At 32.9% G+C, this 27255-nt stretch overlaps 4 protein-coding genes across 4 annotated transcripts; 2 read left to right on the top strand and 2 right to left on the bottom strand.

Moving 5' to 3' along the window:
* Nucleotides 1-769: 769 nt before the first annotated feature.
* On the top strand, nucleotides 770-1501 carry TRIADDRAFT_55344 (uncharacterized protein; the record flags this gene model as incomplete). The annotated part of the gene is made up of 2 exons (XM_002111842.1): nucleotides 770-1037; nucleotides 1356-1501. 2 exons carry the CDS (start codon nucleotides 770-772, stop codon nucleotides 1499-1501), a joined length of 414 nt encoding a protein of 137 aa, XP_002111878.1.
* A 2545-nt stretch (nucleotides 1502-4046) lies between these two features.
* On the bottom strand, nucleotides 4047-5369 carry TRIADDRAFT_24557 (uncharacterized protein; the record flags this gene model as incomplete). Its single annotated transcript, XM_002111348.1, has 2 exons — nucleotides 4047-4825; nucleotides 5003-5369. 2 exons carry the CDS (start codon nucleotides 5367-5369, stop codon nucleotides 4047-4049), a joined length of 1146 nt encoding a protein of 381 aa, XP_002111384.1.
* Nucleotides 5370-7001: 1632 nt separating this feature from the next.
* Nucleotides 7002-20214, top strand: TRIADDRAFT_24195 (uncharacterized protein; the record flags this gene model as incomplete). Its single annotated transcript, XM_002111841.1, has 54 exons — nucleotides 7002-7040; nucleotides 7791-7934; nucleotides 8074-8186; nucleotides 8279-8387; nucleotides 8519-8598; nucleotides 8679-8766; nucleotides 8861-8963; nucleotides 9092-9324; nucleotides 9416-9511; nucleotides 10151-10213; nucleotides 10313-10411; nucleotides 10483-10536; nucleotides 10616-10719; nucleotides 10823-10908; nucleotides 11062-11126; nucleotides 11221-11268; nucleotides 11479-11544; nucleotides 11635-11736; nucleotides 11825-11961; nucleotides 12053-12160; nucleotides 12444-12528; nucleotides 12661-12753; nucleotides 12845-12922; nucleotides 13173-13253; nucleotides 13327-13422; nucleotides 13511-13582; nucleotides 13680-13879; nucleotides 14006-14101; nucleotides 14174-14222; nucleotides 14305-14394; nucleotides 14543-14640; nucleotides 14713-14773; nucleotides 14861-14935; nucleotides 15076-15192; nucleotides 15334-15400; nucleotides 15537-15612; nucleotides 15711-15804; nucleotides 15883-16128; nucleotides 16250-16306; nucleotides 16431-16483; nucleotides 16599-16734; nucleotides 16949-17044; nucleotides 17171-17280; nucleotides 17375-17438; nucleotides 17551-17637; nucleotides 18357-18473; nucleotides 18621-18731; nucleotides 18880-18999; nucleotides 19122-19217; nucleotides 19337-19396; nucleotides 19522-19620; nucleotides 19701-19854; nucleotides 19944-20035; nucleotides 20125-20214. The coding sequence occupies 54 exons, from the start codon at nucleotides 7002-7004 to the stop codon at nucleotides 20212-20214; spliced, it is 5253 nt and encodes a 1750-aa protein (XP_002111877.1).
* Nucleotides 20215-21074: 860 nt separating this feature from the next.
* TRIADDRAFT_55341 (uncharacterized protein) lies at nucleotides 21075-27103 on the bottom strand (the record flags this gene model as incomplete). The annotated part of the gene is made up of 17 exons (XM_002111347.1): nucleotides 21075-21276; nucleotides 21360-21516; nucleotides 21593-21734; nucleotides 21833-22046; nucleotides 22179-22331; nucleotides 22433-22696; nucleotides 22786-22944; nucleotides 23024-23616; nucleotides 23691-23835; nucleotides 23990-24126; nucleotides 24224-24346; nucleotides 24460-24685; nucleotides 24767-24895; nucleotides 24970-25263; nucleotides 25369-25521; nucleotides 25752-25903; nucleotides 26825-27103. 17 exons carry the CDS (start codon nucleotides 27101-27103, stop codon nucleotides 21075-21077), a joined length of 3522 nt encoding a protein of 1173 aa, XP_002111383.1.
* Nucleotides 27104-27255: the final 152 nt, after the last annotated feature.

Here is a 27255-nt window from a genome sequence, read left to right as displayed (position 1 = left end):
TATAAAATGTAGAAAAATGTAGAAAAATTCAAATGGTGAAGCAAGCATTCGACGTGAATAAATTCTGTTGGGGATCTACATACAATCTTTCTTACCCCTTCAGCAAATGTTTTATATAGTTAGCCTTAGTAAAAGCGTATAAAATAAAACGGTATTGATTTCGCCGGCTTCGAACCAGACCATAAACATACGTACTTATAAAGTTTGGACGTAAATTTATCAAAGGAAATTATTGGGCACATAATAAGGAATTACATTATCGTCATTTGCTATACTTTCTATTCAGTGAATACCATAAGGGTTATTACGTAATTTTTTTACGCGGAAGTTGTAACAATAATTAATTGCTGTATAAATAAACCATTTTTCGTAGGATGATATAAAAATAGTAAGACATGTATCTAAGTATTTCGCTGATACTCTGCATACTACATTATTGTTGCTTAGTATATCCGCTGTACATTTAATGTGCAATGCACAGTACACTGATATCCAGTACTTAACGAGTGCATAATATTCGCATATTCCAATTATCATAGCTTTCTAGTTCAAAGTACGTCCATATAACGCTCAAGATATTTTTAATAAAACAGATAAATCAGTAAGGATTGTTGAAGAATATAGGTATAATATAATGAAAGCTTATAGCAGTAAATCCAATAGCTATTAGTGATTAAAGTTTAAAGTAAAATGTTATTACAGCACACTAAACAAAATTGCTACACTCATCTCTCAATGTTCATTAAATTTCCCTATTTAGGCTAACAAAATGGCGAATAACGATTACTATTTTTGTTTTGATGTGAATGATTCTAAGATAGCCTATGAAGTTAAAAAAGAATGCGAAAAGTTGGGGTTAAAAATACGTATACCCAATGATTCCAGAAGAGGGGCCAGCTTAATTGCTACAATGACTACAAATTTTCATGCCTGCAATCGTATAGTCTTTTTCTTAACTGAAAATCTACTAATGAACATTACCTGGGTACATTTGCTTGCAGATCCACACGTTCGTGATTTGCTACTTTTTAATTCAGGTACGATTTACTGTAATTAATTCAGAAATAACAGAAGAAATAAGTTTTATCACGTTATTTTACTTTTTTCATTTTATAAATACACAATTAGACTTTTGTAACTTTCATATCGTTTTGTACTAAGCAGGTTTTAATTATGTATCAGTTTACAGTAGAAGTTGTAAGCCGAGTATTTCTGGCAGCTGATTTAATCCATGATTTTTGCAGTAAATAGGAATATAAAAATAATGTAGCATTGAGATTAGTAGCTAGTTACAGATTCAGGAATTGAGTCTAAGGTGCCCCTTTAATGTATTCCATTAAATGATATTTATATAGATGCAAATACTTTAATACCGATATGGTATGCTACCCCTCTGTTAATTCGAAAATATGCTCCATTCTTTTACGGTCGAATTCCGATTTATGGTAGCGATGGCTCAACAGACGCTGCAAGTTGTTTGGCTGATATTGCAAGTTCGTGAATTTCTATGGATGAATGATGTCCGACACAGCAAAATAAAAATTGCATTGCTCAGATTATAGCTAAATTATAGTTATCAAACATGCTTCTTAAAGTGATTACTTACGTTGGCATTCACTGGTTAGAGGATACTGATACCCAAATTTATTCTATTTATATTTAATTCAAGAAAATCCCGTTCTTCAGGAAGACTTAGAAGTTGTTGAGGCTCTCAGTAAGTGTATGGCGAATATTTAAATTCATGTTTCTGCATGAATCAACCGTCTGCATTTAATATTGTAGGATACGGTACTGATGGTAGTTTAGATGTAGTTATAGATCTTCCGTTACTAGCGATATACATAATACGATATTGCAATCTTAGATAACTGTATATTATTGTGCATGCTATTCATATCTATTATAGTACTACATGAGCTGTTAGTATAATAAGCTAGAGTAAAGGTACCGTATACGGTCTATGCTAGACCTATAGTAGATCGGTAGTAATAAGCAGGTCATTATTTAATTATTTAAGGCAAGGACCGCGTGTAGCGGAACACATAGGTTTAGCTGTTCTTCTTCTCCGTAAGGCTACGAGCCGTGAGATATAATTGTAATTAAACACCCATTATAAATATCTTTTGTTACCATCTCTTAATTTAAAATTGTTCAACATAATATCATACGATATTATACGCATAGCAACAGTTATCCGATATCGATTTACTATTATTATATTTGCAGCTAATTAATAAATTTAGCAATCTTTAGTCCATATCCGTACATAATTAATACTTGTTACAGCTGACTGTAAATAGCTAAATAATTGCTTTCCCTATTATAATGTTAATAAAACATAACCCTTTTCATATGAAGCATCTAGTCTCGGAAATCTAGAGATAAATCCAATAAGAGACAGTAAGATATGATGTGGTATTTTATTATCAAATTAAATATAAGAAATGTGTCATATGAGGTATCTAATTTGATGAATTCTTCTTGTATATTCGTTATCTTTGAAGATTCGATTAATAATACCACAGCTGCTGGCTCAATTACTAATCCTAGCCTTACAATACCTGATGAGAATATTAATAATAGTACTGTACCATCATCAGATAATAATTCATCTAGTCAAATAGAGGATATTACAAGCACGCATCCTACAAACACCGATCCGGATATTAATTTAAACGATGCTGATATGACAGTAATGACTAAGAAATTTTGTTACGGTAGCATTAAATTTTCATCATAAAGTATTGAATACTATTTTCGCTATTTGAATTGTTACTATAACAGGTTATCGGGTAAAGCTTGTGAGCCGCAACCAATTCAACATCCCCAAGAGAATTCAAGATAGTCTATACTAAATGGATAATTACTAATTGAAAATATATTTTATCTGATTGGATACATTTTGTATCTATACAGCTGATGTTGATACAACTTTTAAACATCGCAGATTATGTTTTTCAGCGATCAAGATAAATTGTAGTATAGTAGTAAGAAAATAATTGGCAAATAAAATACCATAGATATCATACACGTATAAAGATAAAGTGTACAGAACAAAGCTTGACATCAGACTCTTACTATTTAAAACTTGCTAAACGAGTACTTTAATTTTTCAAAGTAAACTAGATGAGATAAAATAGGTATCGTAAAATTGATCTTTGTTAAATGTTGATTATACTACTGTATTTGGTTTATAAAGACTTGAATTTATGGTTTGAAGTTAAAGCGCAATACGAGATCTCTCACATTCCCAACAAAAGTGGTATACTCTAGTTTTGCGTTCATCTTTCCTGTTTATCTGATGTAATTAATTAAAAGCGATACTAGGTTGATATGTTACAATAACAGCTAATTATAATAGTAGTAATGTGTGTTGAAAGTATAACATTAATATTAAGTCAGCTCTTGATATTATCGCTAACCTAAAGTTTTAGAAATTGTAAGTTTTCAGCTATACAACGTATTGAAATTTTATTACCATAATAGAGAGCGGTTATTACTTTTCATTTAAAAGGATAATCATATAAAACAGTCATGGCAGGCGTAGACAGGATAATGTTTTTATAGATTCGTAACAATTCAGCTAGACACTATATATATAAAAAAATTTAGCGACGTAAGATCGAAACTAGATTTTTTTACCTCTACGGGCAATACAGCTAGATTGGAAGAAGATTACAGTACTTTCTAAAATGCATGTTTATGATCTTATTGCACGAACTGCTTTGACCATGAAGGGAAAATGTAAAAGCGGTGATCCCGTAGATGACGCATTAGAATCTATTTCATAATATCATATCGTATTTGCAACCTTTTAATATTATTATTGTCAACTTATTACCACAATTTATGGAACAATTTTGGGTTTAGTTACACAACTTAGATTACTTTTTAAGTAAAAGTATTGCAAATTTTAATCACTTTTTAAAAGCATATTTTAGAAGGCGTAAGCTGCTGTATTTTGTAGGTCTTGAAAAGTAATTACAGACTGATGACACATTATATTACCGCAATGATTAGGTTTATTATATTAATTAATGATACGGCTAGCATCCGGGGCTTTTTAGAATGTCTCCTAAAACCCTTAGGAAGCTACTAATCAAAGTTTTTGGTTGTGTGATTGCATGCGTTAAGAAGAATCGGCCATCTCTTCTGCCTTTCGGCGTACACATAGCCTTATTCCATAGAGTTAGTATTAAATTATCTGTTGCCAAGTTTGCATCGCGTAATGCTTCAGTAATAAAAAGACATGCGTTAATATCTTGATTGAAATCTTTGACAAATGGTGGGTTATCACCATTTCTTAGTAACCTCTTTGGTAGAAGATTGACTTGCATGGATACTGTATTATTGAAATCTGTTATAAAATGACAACTGCCAATAAAATAAACTAAGTTGGCCCATGATAACGCAAATTTTTGCTCAGGATGCGATAGGTACTTCACTTTAGTTGCAAATAATTCCAGTGTCGCATGTAGCGATTGCGTGTGAGCAGTCCACATTAATTTTAGGATTTGGTCTTCACTAGGTGTTAACTGATTCATATTTCGCAATAAATTGGGATGCTGTTTTTTTATATTCAAAATATGTGTGAAGAATGATGTCCACATGACCATTGTAGAATTGTATTTATGATAGCAGTCTTTAATTGAGAAGCAGAACTTTGCTTTTTCAACGTTAGATTTTAACTTTGGTTGAGTGAGTATAACTTGGTATTTAGCTTGTATCATGTTCGCCTTTAAAGAAGCAAGAAACGGAATAGCGGAGAGAAAATAATTAATTGATCCCCACCAACTCAAAGGCCATATGCAATCCATGTCACTTCCTAGAATTATTACAATAGCAAAATTGTACATATTTGGTTAGTCACATCAATTGTGGACGAAGAAGTCCATAAAGAATGATTTTTATTCTGTTATGGCATTTGTTAAACCTCCCAATTGAATTCTTGAAGTATTTGCAGGTAAAATTGGAATGCTGAATTAATTGTCTATCTACCTACCCGGTAAGCCACACTGAGTTGTGTTTGTTAAATCATTCAAACGACCAGTTTCTTTCTGCCATCCTAGCTGAACGGCCAGTCCCCACAAGATGTTTGATTTACCATGCATATGAATTGGTTGCATGTAGGGATCCGTTGCATTCAGAAGGCATTTATACAGACCCAATCGTTGCGTATAATTCCAAGGATTGATCGAAATAATTGATTTACCGTGACTCTTAATAACAGGATAGTCGGTCAACGAATTGGGGGCTTGATCCCAAAGAGGCGGCAAAGGATAACCATTAGCTTTGATAATCCATAGAATTGGTAAGGTTAAAGCAAAATAGAGTAATTTACGATTTGTGATTGTAAAAATCGGCTGCATCGTGGCTCGTTGAGAGATATTAATATCAATAATTGAATTGAATTACGTAATGAATCGAATCGAACACCTTGCTTACAATCAACAAGTTACTACTATTTCATACGTAGTATTGGGTAAAGTCACTATGGGAGTTGAACTAATATAGAAAAGCGATGGAAATACGGTATAGTGTTTAATAGAAGTACGGTACAAAGTAGGATTTTGGCGTAAAATGGATATGCAAGTAGAGACGCTGAAATCTTTGTATATACTGTATATATATATATATATATATATATATATCGTATTATGAATAAGAAACGTTTTTGGCAATCGTCGATATCAGATTGAGGAATGGCAAGTTGTTCAGAATGTGCCAACCAGCGAATTAGTTTGTACAGTATACTAGATCTCGTGATTATTTTTGATCTTCTTGATGTTTACAATACAATATCGTTCTATACTTTTATCCTACATGACATTTTATCATTCGAAAGACTAGATATAAATCATATAATTCAAGCGGACGATTTCAGTTTATGGCTGTCACGTTAGCGTTGTAGTACTGGATGTACTGTACACTGTACTGTACAGTAGACTGACTGAAGCATTCGAAGCTTTGTAGAACTGTACTAGCGCGTTGATACTGCTTCGATGGCGATGTTAATTTGCTGTTTACTGTCTACAGCAAATTAAGACCCTTCCGTCTTCATTTATAACTCTACTGTAGTTCACTGTTGTTTGTTTATTCTTCTTCGTGTTATTCTAATCTAATTAATTTATTGACAATTAATGAACTTTAGCCACTGGCTTGTTTTAGTTTGTACTGTACTGTACAGTACAGTACAGTACAAACCCGGCGCACTGTTACAGTACAGTATAACTGGATAGTACTGTACAGTACGTACTGTACTGTACACTGTACAGTACACACCATACTCAATGTGAAGCGCGAGTACTAAGTGTTAGTTCACTTAGACCTGAGAAACTTCGGTTTACTTCACTGCTAAGGACATCGAAAGGTACGTGAGTTCTACTGTTAGTACAGTAGAACGAACGAGGATCGACTTGTCATCATAACTTCATTAGTTTTTTTTCCTTATAACTCTGGCCTATCTGCTTGTCAGCGCAGGTTTTGCTACACCGTCCTCGTCCATGAATAGTGTACAGTATACTGTACTGTATTGTATTCGTACTGTACAGTACTGTACAGTATAACCTGGACCCCGGGGACACATACTGTACAGTGTACAGTACCGTACTGTAAATTCACCAAATCACCGCCACACCTAGTGACACCGGTGACACCAGTACAGTACTGTACACTAGAGACCCTAATACTGCACAGTGTACAGTACTGTGTACGGTCGTGTGTAAAAACTTTGAATACTGTACTGTACTGTACAGTACATGTACAGTATACAGTACAGTACAGTACAGTACATGTACTGTACACTGTACTGTGCACTGTGCAGTACAGTACAGTATGGCGCTTAATACGCTCTTCGTACAGTATGCGTCAGAGGAACAACAGTACTGTACACTGTACTGTGGAGAGTACTGAGAATTCAGTCAGCCACAATATCAAATTATCTTGATCGCATTCCATTTTAAAAAATAGAAATTGAGAGCATTAGCAGAACGATGGTGGGCATGCAATTAAAGTATCTAAAGTCCGTCTTAAGCACTCAAGTAAGTCTATAAATGAATAACACACCGCCATTAATATCACGATCAAATTAGACTGACTGATTTAATGTCTATTTCTGACAGCTGGACAGTATGTTCGGTATTAGCTACAGCATATAAAATCGGTGTGTATCTCCTTAGCAACGTCGTATCTAAGGGATCAAGTTGAAATAATTTTCTGATTTTTCAACTCAAAAGGTTGAAAGAACGATGGTTGTTAGCTACAATAGTTCACTTTATTATTCTATGGTTCAAGTGGACATTTTATTTGCATGATTCTGTAAAAATACGCAAAATTAATTTTAAACATACGGTATTATCGCCTTAATTGAGAACCGTTATTTTAACATGGCACAATGAATAAGCGCAGCTATATGGTACGAGTATACTGTAAATCTACCTGATGGTTAGGGTGGATATAGATAAGATGCATTCAACTGGGTCTTAGGATAGTAAGAAAATAGCAATCGCTACATTATGACCAGTAGGAATGAATGGACTCGGAATGACCTTGTGTAAAAATTACGGCACTGTAAACTAGGAAATCTTACATAATGTCGCTACTCACAAATTTCTTATTATGATAATTTTAAAGCTGAAAAGGGGCCAGTATAAGTAATAAACGTATAACATGTATCTTATTAATAGACTACATTTATTTATAGTTAAAAATTTTATTGATCTTGTTAAGCCTCAAAATTGATAAATAGACATCGGTCAGTTTTGAATGATGGACAATTTGTAATCATTCAGGATGGCGCTGCAAAAGTCCTTGCCCTGGCTTGGTCTCCAAACAATGCTAAATTAGCAGTTGTAACTACCGATCGTGTAGTCTTACTATTCGATGATACAGGGGAGAAAAGGGATAAATTTTCTACAAAACCAGCTGATACAAAAGTAAGGTGTTACTCCCTTGAGTAACCTTCGAAATTATCATTTAGAATAAATATATTACAAACATAGACCGACTATTTTCAGCTAATATTTTTCATACATATTCAAGTCACTATACAGAATATTTCATCAATTATTTCAGGCTGGTAAAAAGAGCTATCAAGTTAAAACCCTTGCCTTTTCTCCAGATTCTACTAAAATTGCAGTCGGACAATCTGATAGCATTTTATTTGTATACAAAATTGGCGAAGATTGGTAATATTATACTGACCAAATCATACTTATGTCTAGTGATAACAATTGTTAGTATCATAATTTTGTTGCCTTTAATTACTATCCTGATTTAGGGGAGATAAGAAAACCATTTGTAATAAATTTCTTCAGCAAAGTGCAGTCACCTGTTCCACTTGGCCTGTAGAATCACATTCAATAGTTTATGGTCTAGCTGATGGCAAAGTAGGCCAATTAATTATATCAACCCATGTCCTTACGATAAATAGCAAATATCGTAATATTACCTGTCACCAGATATTAGTTGCTGCTTACAAGCTGCACTTTTCTTCTATATTGTTACGACCATTTATTAGGTACGCTTGGCCAATACTAAAACTAACAAGTCTCAAACAATTTACGGAACAGATTCTTGCGTTATTTCTTTATGTCCAAAGTGAGTTTTTACTACGTTGTTAATAGCTTGTCACTGATAAAATAATCAAATAAAAATAATTTGGTAAATGTCAATTTTAGTATATCAGGTAAAGGTATCCTTTCAGGACATGCTGATGGTAGTATAGTTCGCTACTTTTTCGATGATGATGGTTCTGGTGGCGCGCAGGTAAATAATGCAAGCGAAAATTTAAAATTTAGCTACTTTCGAACATTATCAGGTGCAATGCAAAATAGAATAATCTTTGTGAATTCTTTACTAGGGCCAAATTATTAAGCACTCTGTTCCTCCGTATTGCTTAACTTGGGCTGCCTCTATCATCGTCGCTGGATGCGATCGCCGTATTTACATGTATGGAAATGACGGTAAGTTACTGTATACATCGCCATTTCATCATGTTAGAAAGCTTATATATATCATTATTAATAATCTAAAAAGGAAAATGGAATCCCAATACTGTTATGATTTATTTTAATGATACCTAAACTTATAGGAAAAGTACAACAACAATTTGATTATTCCAAAGACGATACTGAAAAAGAATTTACAGTCTCTGCTAGCAGCCCAAGCGGTCAGACAGTGGTGGTTGGTAGCTTTGATCGCTTGCGCGTTTATAATTGGAGTCCTAGACGAGCAACTTGGGATGAATCCAAAGCGAAGAATATTACTAATCTTTACACTATTACTGCACTTTCGTGGAAAAAAGATGGATCACGTTTAGTAGCTGTATGATGACATGATCACGTTTCATAAGCAGTAGTTTTTGCCATTTTAATAACATCGCATTGATAGCTATCTTAAATTTCCTTGTACGTAGGGCACCCTATGTGGTGGTGTTGAGTTGTTTGATTGTTGCTTAAGAAGATCGGTGTATAAGAATAAGTTCGAAATGACATATGTTGGGCCTAGTCAGGTAATATTTTTCGATGTAATGATTAATAGAGGAGCGTTCAATTTTAGTTACTATGTAAAAGTATTTTCTTGTATAAATTCTCCTGTAACTTATGCGTTTGCAAGATAAAAATATCGATCTTAGCGATGAACTACAGTACTGTACGATATATAACCTTTCGCAGCTTTGTCATTTTTACAAGTGTGAAATGCTCTACTTAACATTAGTTAACCGTAAATTGAAAAATATCTAACCTTTTATTAGCGGGATTGATTGTATTGGTGCTTTTGTTACACTGAGTACTACATATGCCAAGTATTTACTTAGCCCTTCTGGACGTTAGCAATGGAACCTAGATAATAATTATTGGCGTAACTGAATTTTATAAGTTAGTTTACCTCTGATTAGGATCAGTAACGAAGGATTTGTTAGGGTGTTATAAAGTATTCAATAGATAGCACCTGTAAGTTAATAAAGTTTACTACATACAAAAATAATTGCGCCGTATATCTTTTTCAGTTTATCAGGCAGTAATATTAGCCCATTATAATATCAAAAATGCAAACTAAGTAAATAAGGAGTTCAATGGCAATTTTATGCTATCGTAAAAAATTTCATGATACCATTTCTTCAATAGCTATCTTAATTTTTTATTTGTAGGTCATTGTTAAAAATTTAATATCTGGCGCTCGTGTAGTGCTTAAATCACATTATGGCTACGAGGTAAAATTTGAATCATTTGAACACTTAAGATCGGTCAATCAGTTTTATAGATAAAGAATAAATAATAATGATGAAACTGTTCATTTTTTTACTCAATAGATTGATAAAGTGCGAATTATGGGAAAGGATCGTTACCTTGTTGGTCACACAACCGATACTCTACTCTTGGGTGATCTTAATACTAACAAATTGAGTGAGGTGAGTTAAAAGATGGTACTATAAATGTTTGGTATTAGGTCAGAAGTACTAAATTCGATTATTCCTTAAAGGTGCCATGGCAAGGAACTGGAGGAAATGAAAAATTCTTTTTCGAGAATGAAAATGTTAGAAGTTACCACTTTGTTATAAAAATACTTTATAATATCTTACTATTATTGTAATTTTTTATTCTGCTCCTTGCAGGTATGCATGATATTTAATGCTGGAGAACTGTCTCTTGTCGAATACGGTGAAAATGAAATCTTAGGAATGGTTAGAACAGAGTTTATGAATCCTCACTTAATTAGGTTAGCAAAATTGCTTTTGAATGTAAATTGGCGTTGTACTGCTTATATTTATTGTCATAATAAAGAAATCTGATTCAAATTTTGGAAATCTTTTTAACAATAGTGTTCGTATTAATGAGCGAAAGCTAAGAAATATCAATGACAATAAGAAACTGGCTTACCTTATCGATTTAAAAACTATTTCAATTGGTAATATCCCTTAATGTGCTAATATGTTGAAGCATTAAATCTTTGCATCATTATTACTAGGATTTTTGGCTGATTTATTGGTTATACTTACATTTGATTTAACGATTTATATCCAAAAAAAGTAATATATTTAATAAAATTTTAACTTCACAGTTGACCTAGTCATGGGATTTACTTTAGCAACTGTAAATCACGACTCTAAGATTGATTGGCTAGAGGTAAAATAACCTTTTCCAAGCTTTCAAACAAAATATTGATACTACAGTGGTTACCTACAAAGTCCAAAATATTTCTATTTATTTTATCCATTAGATGAATGAAACTTGCCGTAAGCTGTTATTTCGGGACAAAAAATTGAGAGTAAGTTTCAACTACCTTAAATCATTGATTTTTTGTATTATCATGTTGGTAATATTTATGTAGTCATCAAGATAGTAACAATAATGTAAATATACCTAAAATATTACAGTGATTTAACATCATTGTAGATTTAAATGTCGCTCTAGATATATGACGGTAGAATTTGCTAGCGAATTTGTATAAAAATCCTTTTGTTTATACCAACTTCAGCTGAATTTGTACGATATCGCAAGCCAAAATAGAGCAACCATCTTAAACTACTGCACATATGTACAGGTAACTGACCCACTATTTGTTCTTAATTTTATCATCATTTCTTTACTTAAGCTTAGCCTATAATTAAATGATTTTTCTACCTAATTGCAGTGGGTTCCGCTGAGTGATGTTGTTGTAGCTCAAAATCGGAATAATTTATGTGTATGGTACAATATTGATGCTCATGAACGCGTTACAATGTTTCCCATGAAGGTACTATTACATTTTTTATTGGTAATAAAATTTAAAATTTTGAGCCAATTTTAGCCCAAAGCATAATTTGATTTAATTTTACTTTTAGGGAGATATTGTTGACCTAGAAAGAAATAATGGAAAAACTGATGTAATGGTCAGTGAAGGTGTATCAACTGTAGCTTACACATTAGACGAAGGGTTAATTGAATTTGCTACTGCTCTTGATGATGGAGACTATACTAGGTAACTGATTAAATGAAATTTCTCTAGTAGCCTCAGTTCATACTACGTATCTATAACCCAAAATTTTACTTAATTTTATACTGTATCATAGAGCTGTTGCCTACTTGGAAACACTCGAAATGTCGACTGAGTCAGAAGCAATGTGGAAACAACTAAGCACAGTTGCATTATCCGCTAGAGAATTACTCATTGCAGAAAGGTAATAATCTTAATTAATTTGATTAGCAAGTATCGAGCCTTTTCTTTTCAAAATTCAAGAAATCTAAGTAGACTATTAGCAACGAACCTCACTTCTAGCTATATTTAACGCATCTATATTAGCACTATAATTATTACTGCTTCCATCTTTACATATTTACGTTTGCAGTATTGCACGTAATTATAAGTTGTATACAAATATTCTTACAATCTGTATATATTAATAATACAATAATATGATTTTGTACACGGTAACAAACTTATTGAATATCGCCTCTATCTAGATGTTTTACTGCATTAGGCGACGTTTCAAAGGCCCGATACCTTCGATCAGTTAATGAATTAAGTGATCGATTAAAGGAAGAAGTGGTAATTCTAAATAACTGTTACTTAAACTTCTCTGCAGTCATAGTAACTGATTGCAGTTAGTATCTTTCCCCATATATTGATTATAATTACTTATTGACGTGATGCTTGGTGACTCCAATAACGTTCATATAGGGAGGCGATGGGACTGATCATTCACTTGTTAAAGCTAAATTAGCTGTTCTTGAGAAAGATTTCAAGCTAGCTGAAACCTTTTATTTGGAGCAGGTAATTTAAATAATTAATTTTGGTTTGAACTAATCATAAATTCGAATACTGTAATAACTCAAATCGTCAACGTATTTCTTCTTCTATTCAGGGCCTAGTTGACGAAGCTATTGATATGTACCAAGAGCTGCACAAATGGGAAGATAGTATTGCCGTTGCTGAGATGAAAGTAATTCTATTTGTCGATCTATGAAATTTTCTAATTTAAAGTAGTGTTTTTCAACAAGTGTTATTGTCCGTAAATAACTGAAATCCATGCTAACAGTAATAACGTTACTAACTCATGTCAGTATAAGGTTTAGTTGGATGTAAAATGATATATAATACTATTCGAGATAAAGATTGTAAAATTTGACTTAGCTGTTACCTACGCGTATGTCATTCATTAATAATGAGTTTGTTTTGTAATATTAATGTAGAATCATACTGAAACAGATAATTTACGTAGAAGTTATTACCAGTGGTTAATCGATACAAATCAAGAAGAGAAAGCTGCTGAGGTAAATTCAATCTTAATCGAACTGATCTTCCTCTAACTTCATTTGTAACTGTAACGTAACTATTTCTTTACAGGTTAAAGAACAAGAGGGTAATTACATTGCCGCAGTTAACATGTTTATGAAATCAGGATTACCAGCCAAAGCCGCTCATGTCGCCATCAGTCATTCAGTTCGTACAATATCAATTCTGTATCAATTTTATATGATTTGCTACCTCCAAATGATAGTTACACTTATATTTTCCATTTACTTTCAAGGAATTGTCCTCCCAGTCAGATATTATGGATAGGATCGCTTCTGCACTGTTGAGTGATGGTCTATTTGAAAAGGTAACTTCCTACTCAATATACACTATATAGGTTATATTAATAACCTGAGAGAATCTGTACTCGCTTCATTATTGATAAATTAATGGATTAAAATTAGGCTGGTGAATTATATGAGAAAACCAGACAAAATCAAAGAGCCCTTGAGGCCTATCGTAAAGGAAGAGCTTACCGTCGCGCTGTGGAGTTAACGCGTATATCATTCCCGGCTGAAGTAACAAAACTAGAAGAGGAATGGGGTGATTATTTGGTATCTCAAAAACAGCTTGACGCAGCTATTAATCATTATATTGAAGCTGGGTAAGTCGTCTACTTTTATTTGTCGAATTTGATCATAAGTATAGTTTTAATATTCGTAGAACATTGACATGTGATTGATAAAAATTGCTTATTTGATGGATTTTATTGTTGCAACTAAAAAACAAGTTGTGCTGTAAAGGCTATTGAAGCGGCTATCCACTCCCGTCAATGGAATAAAGTTGTACAAATTGTCGATCTTCAAGATCAATCGATAGCGAAAAAGTGAAGATAGATATGAATTAAAATAGTCAATATTAATAGCCAATTATATAATAGAATTATAATTGATTGTAGATATTATAAGCAAATTGCGACTCATTTTGCCAACAAGAAAGATTATAAGGTAATTAAAGTATAGAAATGTATTGAGATGTTTGTTTGCTATAAATAGTCCATTAACTTCTATGAATCATGCATTATATTAGATGGCCGAAGAGTACTATATTCGAGGTGAAAACTATCGTGAAGCCATTGATATGTATAGCCGCGCTAATCTATGGAAGCAATCACATGAAGTAAGCCATATTGAATAATGCACGTAGATACTTTTAACTGTTCAAGATTTATATTACAAGTAATATTAAGCTAATGACCAAAAAAAGTGAGTCATAAATTGATATTGTTATCGATCTTATCCTAATATTAAGCATTATCCCAATTTAGCTTGCTAGGAAGTACATGAAAGGCAAGGAGGCAGCCAATTTCTACATAAGTCAAGCCGATGAATTAAAGACTCAAGGGAAATTTAAAGAAGCAGAAAAGTAATAATTCTAATCGCGTTCATCGCAATTTACGGCTATCTATTCGTATTACATTCTATCATCATTTTTTAGGTTATATATTACTATTAATGAACAAGATTTGGCAATTAGTATGTATAAGGAACAACATCAAGTTAGTATTGCTATAACTAAGCTTCCTGTCAATTTTAACTTATTTTTCTGGATCATCGGTATGATTTTGTGTTTCCTTTGCTTACAGTACGATGATATGGTCCGATTGGTGGAAATTTATCACCCGGATCTACTTCATGAGACCCACATTCATTTGGCTAAAGTAAGTGAACGACGAGCAATTAACAAAGCTATTATATCTAGGATGGGGGGGGGGAAGGGAAATCTTCCTTTATCACATTATATTTTGAACATCGGACCTAATTTCATGCAGCTCAAAAGTTTTCATCCTGCTATTTCTAGGAATTGATAAATGGTAATCAGTTTAGACAAGCTGAGCACCATTTCCTTGAAGCTAATGATTGGAAATCCGCTGTTAACATGTATCGCTCTAAGGATATGTGGGAAGATGCCTATAGGGTAATTGATTTACTGTTAACTATTCGAACGTTTACATTAAACAGTAACTTAAATCAAATAACTATAGGAATCTTGTAATTAAAAATATCATAGTCATCTTGATTGTAATCATTATTAAAAAAGTGTACATTATATGCTTAGGTGGCTAAACAATACGGTAGTCAAAATGCATATAAACAAGTAGCCTACTTATGGGCAAAGAGCATGGGTAAATATCGCTATTAATGTGAATTAATGTGAATTAATGTCTATTAATTGTCAATTAAAAATTTTTGAAAACGTAAATTAATGTCTACATAGCAAGAAAGATAATACGTTTGCCTAAACTTCTCATTAACCATTAGGTGGAGATTCAGCTGTAAAATTGCTATCAAAATTTGGCTTATTAGAAGCTGCTATTGACTTTGCAACGGAGAGCAGGTGAAGATATAATAGACGCTTATAGAGTTATGATATAGCAATGGCCTTCCTAGTAAATTTTACTACTAGAAATTAACTATGATTTCAAACTATTCTAGCGCATTTAGTTTTGCTTTTGACTTGGCTAAAACTGCCATGACGAATAAATTACCGGATATTTATTTCAAACGAGCTATGCATCTTGAAGATGAGGTAGGAGTTCAATGTTAATAAGGCTAATAGTTTGTGTTCGAAGAAATTCCGATTGCATGGTACAATTGTAATTTGTAGGGCAAATTTGCTGAAGCTGAAGCTGAATTCATTAAAGCAAACAAAGCAAAAGAAGCAGTCCTGATGTACGTCCACAACCAGGATTGGGATAGTGCCCAGCGTGTTGCTGAACAACACGATCCAGATAGCTTAAGCGATGTCATGATTGGGCAAGCAAGGGTTGCATTTGAACGCAAAGAATTTCAACGTGCAGAAACTTTCCTTTTACGTGCTCAGCGGCCGGAATTGGCAATAAAATATTATAAGGTACGTGAGATTCTTGCCTTGTGTATTTAAATAATAACTTACATAATCCACATAACAATCATAAAGAATGAATTGTAGTGCAGTATGAATGGCTAAGTATTCTATTAAATTTATAATCCAGGACGCTGGTATGTGGAACGATGCATTAAGGGTGGCTAAAGAATATATACCAAGCAAGGTTAACTTATTTCCCCACCTATGTATTCGCAGACTTTATTTTAATACGATCGTAGTATATCTCGATCGGCATAGATGTTACAATCACAATTCAATTAATTATTGAAACTTTCTTACTGCCATAGTTACAAGCTCTACAAGATGAATACGATCGAGATGTATTATCCAATAGTGACCGGTATGCTGTTACGCAACATATTTGGATAATAGTATTCAGTTTCAAACATTTAGGATTATGTTTACTCGACAGCATATCAGAATGTAAATTAAAATAATTGTCTTGATATTTATAGTGGCATTACAGCAATCGTCAATCAGGCTAAAGAATGGGAAATGTCTGGAGAATATTCACGAGCAATTGATTGTTACTTAAAAATTAAAGCAGATCAGGATGTTGACACAAAGTCACTAGAAAAATGTTGGCAACGGGTAAGGACAGATGAAATAATTTATCCGTGCCGTAATAGATATTCTAGTCCTTACAGTAATAGATCGGCTACCCTGAACTCAATTTATTAAGCAAGCATCTTATCTAATAGTCAAAGAGAGAATAGTAATTTTGATTTCAGTCCAAAGCTCGGAAATAATCTTAGTAAATCCAAATCTTGAGTTACAGGTACTGACACTTTGTTTCTATTCGTAGGCCGTAGAAATTTCTATAAAATTTGTACCTGATCGTACCGTCGATGTTGCAAGTATCGTCTGCCGCCGGTTAGCTGAGATTGAATGCTATTTGTCGGTAAGAATAACCAATTGTCGAAATCTATAACAGTATCAAAAATAATTCATTCCTTTTAACTTTGCGTTTAAATGAGCATTGCTTGTTGCAATTTCCGATCGATCATTATCTGTAATTGAATCTTAGGCTGCTGATATCTACACTATCGTGGATATGTTTAAAGAAGCTATCGAAATGTATATTAAATCTAGTGCATGGGATAAAGCTAAGCAAGTTGCAGCTGACATGGCACCAAAGTAAGACGGGATATCTGATTTACATTACCATTAAAATCACATCTATTCCTGAATTTCAAATTTTTAACAAAATTTTATTGTGTAAATTGTGCAGATATAAACCTTACGTTGATAAAATGTACTCGGAATACTTGAAAAAACAAGGAAAAGCAATCGAGGTAATCATTACTCGTTTTTATTCTTTTGTAAGCTCACAACTGAATTGTAAATATAGCATCAACATCATCACTTGTTATAAGATTAAATGAATTTTCGTAATTTTGAGTGTAGATGTTGAATGTCGATGTCATTGCCGGTCTTGATATGCTTGCACAACGTGGTGAATGGGAAAAATGTATTGAAAATGCTAAGCAACAAGTAAGCATTAAGTCTTATGAGCCAAGATATTTGAAAAAATTCCTTTGTACCAGTCTTATTATATATCTTGTAATCTTATTATTGTAACGTAAAATTATATTGTTAGTTCTTTTTACTCATGAATACCTGATTTCTAAGTATAACGATTATCTCACGAAAAAAATTACACTCTTGCAAACAGAGCTATGCATTTAAAACTACGAACTTTCATCGTAGTAGGTCTTTAGTCTGGTATCCTTCGATACCTTATAGCTATATGGAGGATCAGTTGGTCTTGTTCCTAAATATATTCATTGCACTATGATTAACATCTGACAATGTCACTAGGTATATAGCAAAGTACAGTACAACACTGAAAGAGTATTATCTAGTTTTTTGAAGATAATGAAGAAGTCTGATGCTATTTAAGATCTCCTCCAATAGCGTTTTCCAATGATAGTAATACAGCCTACTCCACTAATTATCTTAACACCTAGAAGCATATGACAGTCTGTCTTAACAAGTTTTCTTAACGGTATCAAGTAATACCTATCATGTACTTATTACTTACTCACTAATCTAGACTTAAAATCCTGTTAATAATTTGCATTGATTATAATTATATATTTATATTTCTGATACTGTCAGTTTCTTAATACCAGAAAATATCTATGAGCCTAAAATTGAACATTTGATCATGCTATATATTTAAATGATTTTTTCAATTTTTCCATGCTTAGGGTCCGGATGTATTGTCGAAATATATTGCTCGATTTGCCGCATCATTGATTAAAGAAGGAAATACTGAACGTGCTATGGAATTGTTTGTCAAATATGGGGCTCCTGCAAATAAAGCTGTAAGTTCAGTATTAATAGCCAGGAATAAGTGAGACTTATATCTGATGAATTTGCTATTTTGGACTATAGCAAATAATTAATTTGCATCTCAAAAAATTATACAATCTAAAGCGTTCTTTTCCTTTTGATCAATTATCTGGCTATAGAATTTTAATATCTATCGCCGTATTTGTTCCGACCTTTTCTCTCGTAACGACCTTCTGGATGCGTCGTCATATCGTATTTGGGCAGATCTTAGAAGCATGTTACAAAATCTGGTTAGTAATTATACCTACACCTGTCAGACACCCATCGAAAGAACAGAAAACTAGGCTTACCATACTTGTATAAATATGTTTTTGTATTCTTACACTGTGGTCTAAAAGACTACTTCAATGATAGGAATCTATTAATTTTATGATTTAGATACACAACATGCTAAAGGTTGCCAAAGAGGATAATCCCGTAGTTAAGGAATTTCAAATTCTACTGCAAATAGCTCATTATTACAGTATGAGAGCTGCTTGTCTGACTCAGAAATCTTTGGTAAGTTAACTTGACAAAAATGTAATTATTGAAACGCCAATCAAATTGAGTTAGCTTTGTAGCCATATTAAAATGCTTTCCTTTAGTTCATTTATCCATCATTTGATTTTGTCGTTATATAGGCAACAATTGTAGCTAAAACATCTATCAGTCTACTTCGTCATTCGGATATAATACCAGCCGATAAAGCATTTTATGAAGCTGGAACTTATGCTAAGGTATATTAATGTTATAAAGAGTTAAAACACTTTTCAATATAATTCGTCATTTTTTTAAAATACAGGTTTAGTCAAAACTTTTTCTGTATTACGATTTTAACATAACAATTTGTCTTTAGGCGGTCGGCTGGTCGAGTTTAGCATTCGTTTTCTTAAATCGGTATTTGGACTTGACCGAGGTACATTTTGTATGCATACATATATATGCCTCAATATTTTTGTCGTAGTTGTTTATGTGCATGCCCCTTTGAAAGACTGTTAACTAAATTTTTCACGGCGATATTTGTAATAATATTTTTCATAGGCAATTGAAGAAGGTTCAGCAGATGCACTTGATGCGAGTGAATTTGCAGGGACAGATATACCAGTTGAAGTACCACTACCGGAACAGCAGCATCTATCAGTCAGTATTTCAGCAATTTTGATGAAGAATTAACCGAGACTAGATCTCTGATCACCCTATCTATTATTTCTATTGTTTAGGAAGCAAAACGTGAAGAGATTAAGGAATGGGTACTATCGGTATCACTAGATCAACGTGTTGAACAAGAGCTAACAACCGATAGCCGTGGGGTTTATGAAGCAACTTTAATTGACCCAAACACGGAAGAAGTTTACCTACCATGTGTTATAACAGGTTCGTAACACTTGAAAATCGGGATATTTGCTAGATTAGTTATAAGAGCATAAAAGCATAAACCTTCCAATTCTATTATTGCTGCATAGGCTATCCTGTGTTACAAAATAAAATTGATTTTAAGAAACCTGGTAAAGCCGCAAACAAAGATGATTGGAATAAATTTGTTACATCAGCCAAGGTATCGAATCAGTTCAATTACTATAAGGTACTCTCATTTCTTATACACAGTATAAATAAGCTAAAAGTATTCTCTTAAATATATTTCAGCTTCCGTATAACACTGAATGCCAAAATGTTCGACAATTCCTCCAGGAATGGTGTGGAGCTCCACAAAACTCTTCTTATTCTTTCGATTAACTTTTCGTTGACTTTAACCTTATACATAATTTTACATAGTATATTAATTATATTTAATTAAATGCCGACACCGTTAATTTCTGACTTATTAAGAAGCAGATAATTAATTAGTGATTTTTAACCATTAATGACAAGATATCATAACTTGTTTGCACTCAATACATTTACGTGTATTATATTATATTACTATCTTACCTTCATAATTATCTACAATCCGTTGACAGAAATCATTAGCTTCATTATGACTTAAAATTTTACTAATGAACATAGCTAGAATCGAGAGAAGGCATATGATACTGAGAATATAATACTATTTCATCATTTGGCTAAGTCCGGTTTTTGTTTTTCTGATATTACTGAGAATATTATTGTATAGTGGTCTACTTTGTCACGTTGTCATCTAATTGTAATGTCTATGAAGAAGACACCAATATAAAATAAAATTATAAAGGTAAATAGATACTCAGAAAATGTCCTATGCAACAAATATGGTAAAGGAATTCTCCCAAAACTGGGTTAAAATCATTTTATTTACAATTGTCGCAAGTTTTAATACCTTTCGTGAGACAAATTTAAAAGAGGGAGGGCTAAGCGATCATAAGATAACCTTAATTACACTGTTAATATCAATAATGCATCAATATGTTTATAATTTATGAACAATTAAGGAGTTACGATTGATGATACTTTTCCTTACATTATAGTTTAAATACAAACCAAATCTTTAAGATTACCCAATTATATTTATTGTAAACTCTAAATAGGAAAATAACGTTATCAAGTATGCTAAGCTGATTACATGCAATTTGTTTGTAACAGTAAACCAATCATGTACTGTAGTATATGTTATAGTAACATTATTATATCATATGGATAATAGATACAATTGTAGCTATTACTAGCGTATAATATATGTTAATTGATGAAATTGTATGGCCCGCGTTGAATGAGCATGGTATCAAGACTTTACGAATTGTAGGACAAATTGGCTTTTTGGTATAAAATGATAAGGAATTCTGACAAGTTCCATTCTTTAATTCAAACGAACCGGCAGCGGTTACCCTATTATTGAAAAATGAAAATAATTATGAAGCATGAATTTCTACAATATTCTGATTAATGCAAGGATTTCACTGAAAACTAACCTGCGCGCTATATGACAGTTTATATTGAAATAAGTGTCGTGTTGTAAATAATTTTCAACTACTAATAAAAATAAATTGGTTCGAGGTAACTGGATGAAGTAGAAAAATCCTTCAGAACACGGACCACTGAAGTAATCATACAGCATTCGGTTTTGGCCTGGTATTCATAAAATACGTTCAAATTACAAAATATATAAAGGTCAAAAATTATTACATTTTTTACTTCGACATACCTAAGTTTTCTGGATGGGCCTCATAACCTATAACGTCTTGAATACAACCGTAATCATTTTGAAAGGGTGGAAAAGGTCCTTGGTTAGGGATATCATCACTAAATCCTCGCCAACTCTTATTCACATTTTGTTTAAAAACAACCTGTTATAATGTTCGTGAACGTAAAATATTGTAAAGATGTATCAATAACAAATCAGGTTTCTATTTAAGAGCTATACCCGACATAGATAAGAACTTACGCGAGAAGTAGAAGTGTCCGAAATCTTACAGGTGCCTTGATAATCGATATTTTCACGACGTTGAAAAACACGAAACTTATGAACCAATTTACTCATGACTTCTGGCTGTTTTAGTGACAGTGTAACACGATTGTACTGTGCTTCGTCATATTGACTGTCCGTTAAGAATTCTTTTGCAGTTACAATATTTGCAACATTATCAATAAGGTAACATCTAAAAACAATAGTAAAGGTGATAGCAATTTCGTTAAAAATATACAGAGTACACCATTACCTCAATAAAATCTATACAAATATATATTATTTGATAGCTACCGAAAATATTTTTGTTTTATCTAATACAGACCTGGTAATACAAATTTTGCTAGGATTTGTCGGACATTGATATTCCACCTCACATGCTTTTTCGCCAGATTTAAGCTTGTTGAGGATACGATAATAATAGTCACTATATAGAATATCCATTGCTATGACAGCTTCTACGTTCTCTCTTCCACATCTAAGGAGCAAATGCAAAGATTACTTAGTACTTAAATGATTAGAAATAATTTACAAAGTCTTAGTATATCAAAATCCAGTAAGCGATATTGTGTATCCTACCTCTGCACAATTCGGGGATCAGAGTTCGTTGAGGTATTATAGCATATTTTAGAGGAACAATCGGTATTAACAGTACATGGACATCCCGCTGGTAGGTTACCAATTTGTTCAGTATTGCAAAGGGTATCATTCGAAATTTCGAATATCCCTTCCTGAACCGCCTTGGAGATCGTAATCACTTTGCCAAGCCCCGCCGAATCTAAATATGCAGTTGATATAGCAATCTTCGTCGGATTTGTTAAAGACCTCAAATACCAAGGACGCCTACAGCAAAATATTACGACAATTAAAGACGCTAGATAAGAAAAAAATCGATAGTGTAGGTAACTATCATAACTATCACTGTTACTAACTTGACAGGGTCGTAACCTTTGCGAACAATATGACCGGGATAGCTTCTAAATACTCCATTGCGTAGTCCAATATACACCCACTTAACAGCCTGTCTTAATACTGATCCTAATTTTAGCTTCCAGTCCCGTTCTAATAAGGAAGTCAATTGTATTGCCGCTCTAAAAATAAAGTGTACAAGATAACGGTCTTAACATTTTCAACATTAAAACTATAGCTAATATAATGAACATTTCTCACCTAACACCACGTTTATAATTCGCACCATTTAAGCAGGTTTTATTATCAACTTCTCGTGAGTTTGCAAACAAATGAGCTGCTAATGTTATTAGCGTACTATTCCCTTCAAGAAAATATTTACTGGGCTCACAATAAGATCGTGGAGCTAATGTAAATGTAGAATGTACAAATGTTATCGGAACATTATACTGTGCGTTGTTACGCTGCACATCTAACTGCTCATAGGTGTCCGGTAATCGCTCTTTAGCATATATAGTGTCATAATCGTATAAAGCAGTGAAAAAATTTGTTGGCAATGTAATAGATTTATTTATGTTGTCTAGGTATCGATCTTGTTTATCGGAATCGGCAAGATTAAAAGCAAACGAGTACGTGGAACCAGTAATACCACGATAATAGTATGTACAGGGAACTTGTAAAATGTCAACGCCATCTTCGTAATCTCCTTTCGGAATTCCTCGAATGCAGTTCGAAAAGTGTGCACGACCGGATTTGCCTTCTTGCATTTCGCTTCTAACTTCAGTAAAATTTTTAGGTCTCCCATGACTCATTTCCAATTGATCAATCGAAACAAAGATTGGATCGTCAACGAGCTACAAAGATAGATAACGAAATTCCTGAACATAGCGCTCTCAATCACACCAAAGTTTACTATCGTAAAATTTACCTCTGATGAAGGTTTAAGTCTAGGATGAAAAATCGCTTCTCCATCGGTATTAATCAAAAATGAGTAAACTGTACCCCATTCATAGCGCTGTAATAAGTCTTCTATCTCCGCAAGGGTAACATCAATGCCAGCGACACCTAATGTCCTATTTCAGTAAGATTTAAAGTTACAGGATAATTCTATTACTAAAGGTATATTTGTAATTGAAGATGATAATTTTAACGTGTTTAAGATCGATTTAAAATAATTTCTTGTATCTAGAAATAAGATCCTTATTACTAAACATTAGCTTCACATACTCATTATTTTCATTACGTCCCGAGGTTACTAAACTAGCCAAAGTAACAGTTAAACCTAAACCAGAAGCATCAAGATACGGTGCAGTCCATGTAATCTGATTGTGAAAGCTGCTACTGGCTAGGTAATTGTAGTAATGCTAAAAAAATTTCCTTATTAAGAATCTTTACGGTAGCGTATAAGTCCTCAACAAGAGATTGAAGTAGTTAAGAGTCCAATATAGATAATAATAATACCTGCATATTTGATATTAAATGTTCTGTATTGTCCAGCCTTACCATAACCCCTTGGTTAGAACAAGCGATCTCGCCAGCAAAAGATTCTTCTTTGCTGGCAGTAAGGTAAGAGAAAATTCTCGCCTATAAATATACAGTACTTAATTATGAAATAGATATACAGTATATGTTTCATTATTTTAAATTAATTAATGTTGAAAAAATTTCATTTTAAATAAAGAAAGGTGACAACTAACTTTTGGGTTAGTAATTTTATTTTGTGCTTTGATTTCTTCAACAACTTTTTCCCAATCATAACGGCATATTGGGCCGGGCACAAATCCACTACGAGTGTAATAACCTGGACTACACCTTACTTTTGGTCCGTCGGTTTTTTCACCATCGGTAATTACGATCATTATACTCTGACAGCCTGTACGATGTGAACCGCGTAATAATTTAAAGGCTTTCTGAAATCCTTTCCTATAGTAGCAAGACATTGCAGAAATAAATTAGATCCCTTTAATGTAGTCTTAGATGAAACAAATCTTCTATCGAGCTTACTTCATTTCGCTAGTTCCTCCTGCTTTTAAATTATCAATGGCATTAGATAAACTTTTTCGATTCGTCAATGAAGCAGGAATAAGTTGATCTTTGTAACATCCTAAAACCGTTGTTTCGTAGAAATGCCATCTAATAATGCAAAAGTACATCTTAAGTGAGTAGATCCACTTTGATCACAGATTATTATTGAATATAAAACTTACTTTCCAGTCTCATCCCAATGGCTAAATCTTGTACAAACAATATTTACATAATCGTTCCTTGTTAAAGTTGCTAACACCGTTTTAGCTACCGATTTCGCAATCTTAAATCTATTCCCTTGCATTGATAAGCCGCAGTCAATAACAATGACTACGTCTTTAGGACCTGAAGTAGCAGCAATGTACCAGGGTCGAAGTCTTGGATCGTAATCCTTAGTAAAACCAACAAAATTTGTAGTCCAGGGTCTACCGGGAAAAGTATAGGACAAACCAAATTTGGAACCAAAGTATTGCCACCTAACACAAAATATAAAAATGTCATACGAAATGTTTGTTTGGATGAATTACAGTATTTCAACGGTCGCAATACAAGATACTGTACGTTCATTTGAATGTCATTACTTTAAGTAGTTATCTTTCTTTAAATTTGCAATATATTGTTTATTAATCTCAGATGTCCAAGCTACTGTTTCTATGATATCCTTGGAATTACGGTCCACTTGATCAGAGATTTTAACACATCCGCGTGTAGCATTCACTTTTTGAAAGTACCGCCTACGAGATGATTAAAATACATTTTACATTATCTATCGTTACAAAATAGTCTATTAATAATAATAAAATACTGCAGTAAATAGTATAACACATAGTTGTAAAAGTATGTACATGATATTGTAAAAACTCTAGCCTAGCGCATATCAGCAGTTTAATTACGATAAAGGGCAAAATCAATGAAATTGTACATTCTGCCATAATTTTATCAGAAATGAGATTGATTTACTTACGTATCATAAGTTAATGGTTCCGGATATCTGGAAGGAATATCCGAATCGAAGTAAACATCAAAACTCAAATTCTGTAATTGCTTGGGTAATAATGATCCCATGTTTTTTAAATAAAAATCGTCATACGCATTTACGGCCGCTTTTGAAACATCCTACGATATTGGTAAGTATATAAATTAACAACTTAATAAAAAGAGTTACTGATCATTATTTACTAATTTTTAAAAGTTCGTATTGCAGATAAATTAACTGAATAGATATGTTTCAAACTCAATCGAATCATCATCAATCGTTAATAAACTATTTTGCATAGACTATTTACAATTGGACGGAGATACCAATTTATATATACTATAATTAATATGTATTTGAGATGGGTCTCTAATATGATGCCTGATAATGTATTTCCTGATCGTGATGAGTATATACAGAACGGTAGTAGCATTGCATCAATGTTTCCTTTTGTATATATACGCGTATGTACATGTACTTCGATTGATGCATCCAACCTCTGCAACGACGGGTATTTAACAAAAATAAGTCAAGTGCTAGACTAGTAGAGACTTGAATAGCTAACTTTTATTACTAATAATATAATACGTTGCCTTGCTAAAGTTATGTCTTCGCAAACTGGACCTTATTACTGGTATTTGCTGTCTACGTAAAAGCTACTGTATACAACTTCCATATGTCGATCCATCATGGCTGCTGTCAATCACTTAATTACACTACTTGCCACCTAGCACCTACAGTACACAATTGTATATCGTACAAGTACAATACAGTAATGTAATTATATTACTTAGTATAGCTAGTATATGTTAAGGTCAATAATTATAATTATTATCATCCATTCCTATTGGATTCACGTTTGGAAGATGACATTTTTGAGCTTTGTATTTATGTTTATGATAGCCACGTCTTTGTTATAGGTGATTATAGTCAAAAAAAAGTAAAATAATGCAAAATCTCAACGTACAACAGGCATAAATCTCCATATAAATGGATATGTAATGTCAATTCTATTTAAAGATGGTAAAAATAAATAATATAGTAATGCATACATTTAATACTTGTTCTCGCTTGACAAAATAATCAGCCAAAGTATCTTGGACTTCATTAGCAATCTGGTCACCGTCTTTGATCTGAATTTCATATGGCGATGAATCAAACATTTGCTGAATTTTTTGACCCATTAATACATCCTCCGTTAATGTCAGCATATCATTTTCAATCTCACTAGCCCATTTCTGCACTTGTGCTACCAATCCACCACGTGGGGGTAATGATTGGCAATTTATAATATGGATAAGCCATAACAATATCCAAACTAATTTCAATTGTCGATTCATTGCAGCAGCAATGATGAATTCACGCAAGGGCGAGTAATAATTCTAATCAAATTTGGCGGCGTTGCTACATGAGAGTGAAAATATCGCATTAACATTCCGTAATTTTGTTACAAATTGTCATCTATCTAATAAACGCATCCTTTTACTTTCAT

Source organism: Trichoplax adhaerens, genomic scaffold (genome assembly GCF_000150275.1).
Source record: "Trichoplax adhaerens TRIADscaffold_4 genomic scaffold, whole genome shotgun sequence".
NCBI classification, from domain to species: domain Eukaryota; kingdom Metazoa; phylum Placozoa; class Uniplacotomia; order Trichoplacea; family Trichoplacidae; genus Trichoplax; species Trichoplax adhaerens.
The sequence above is the reverse complement of the archived record's forward strand: the minus strand, read 5'-3'. Positions and strand labels throughout refer to the sequence as shown.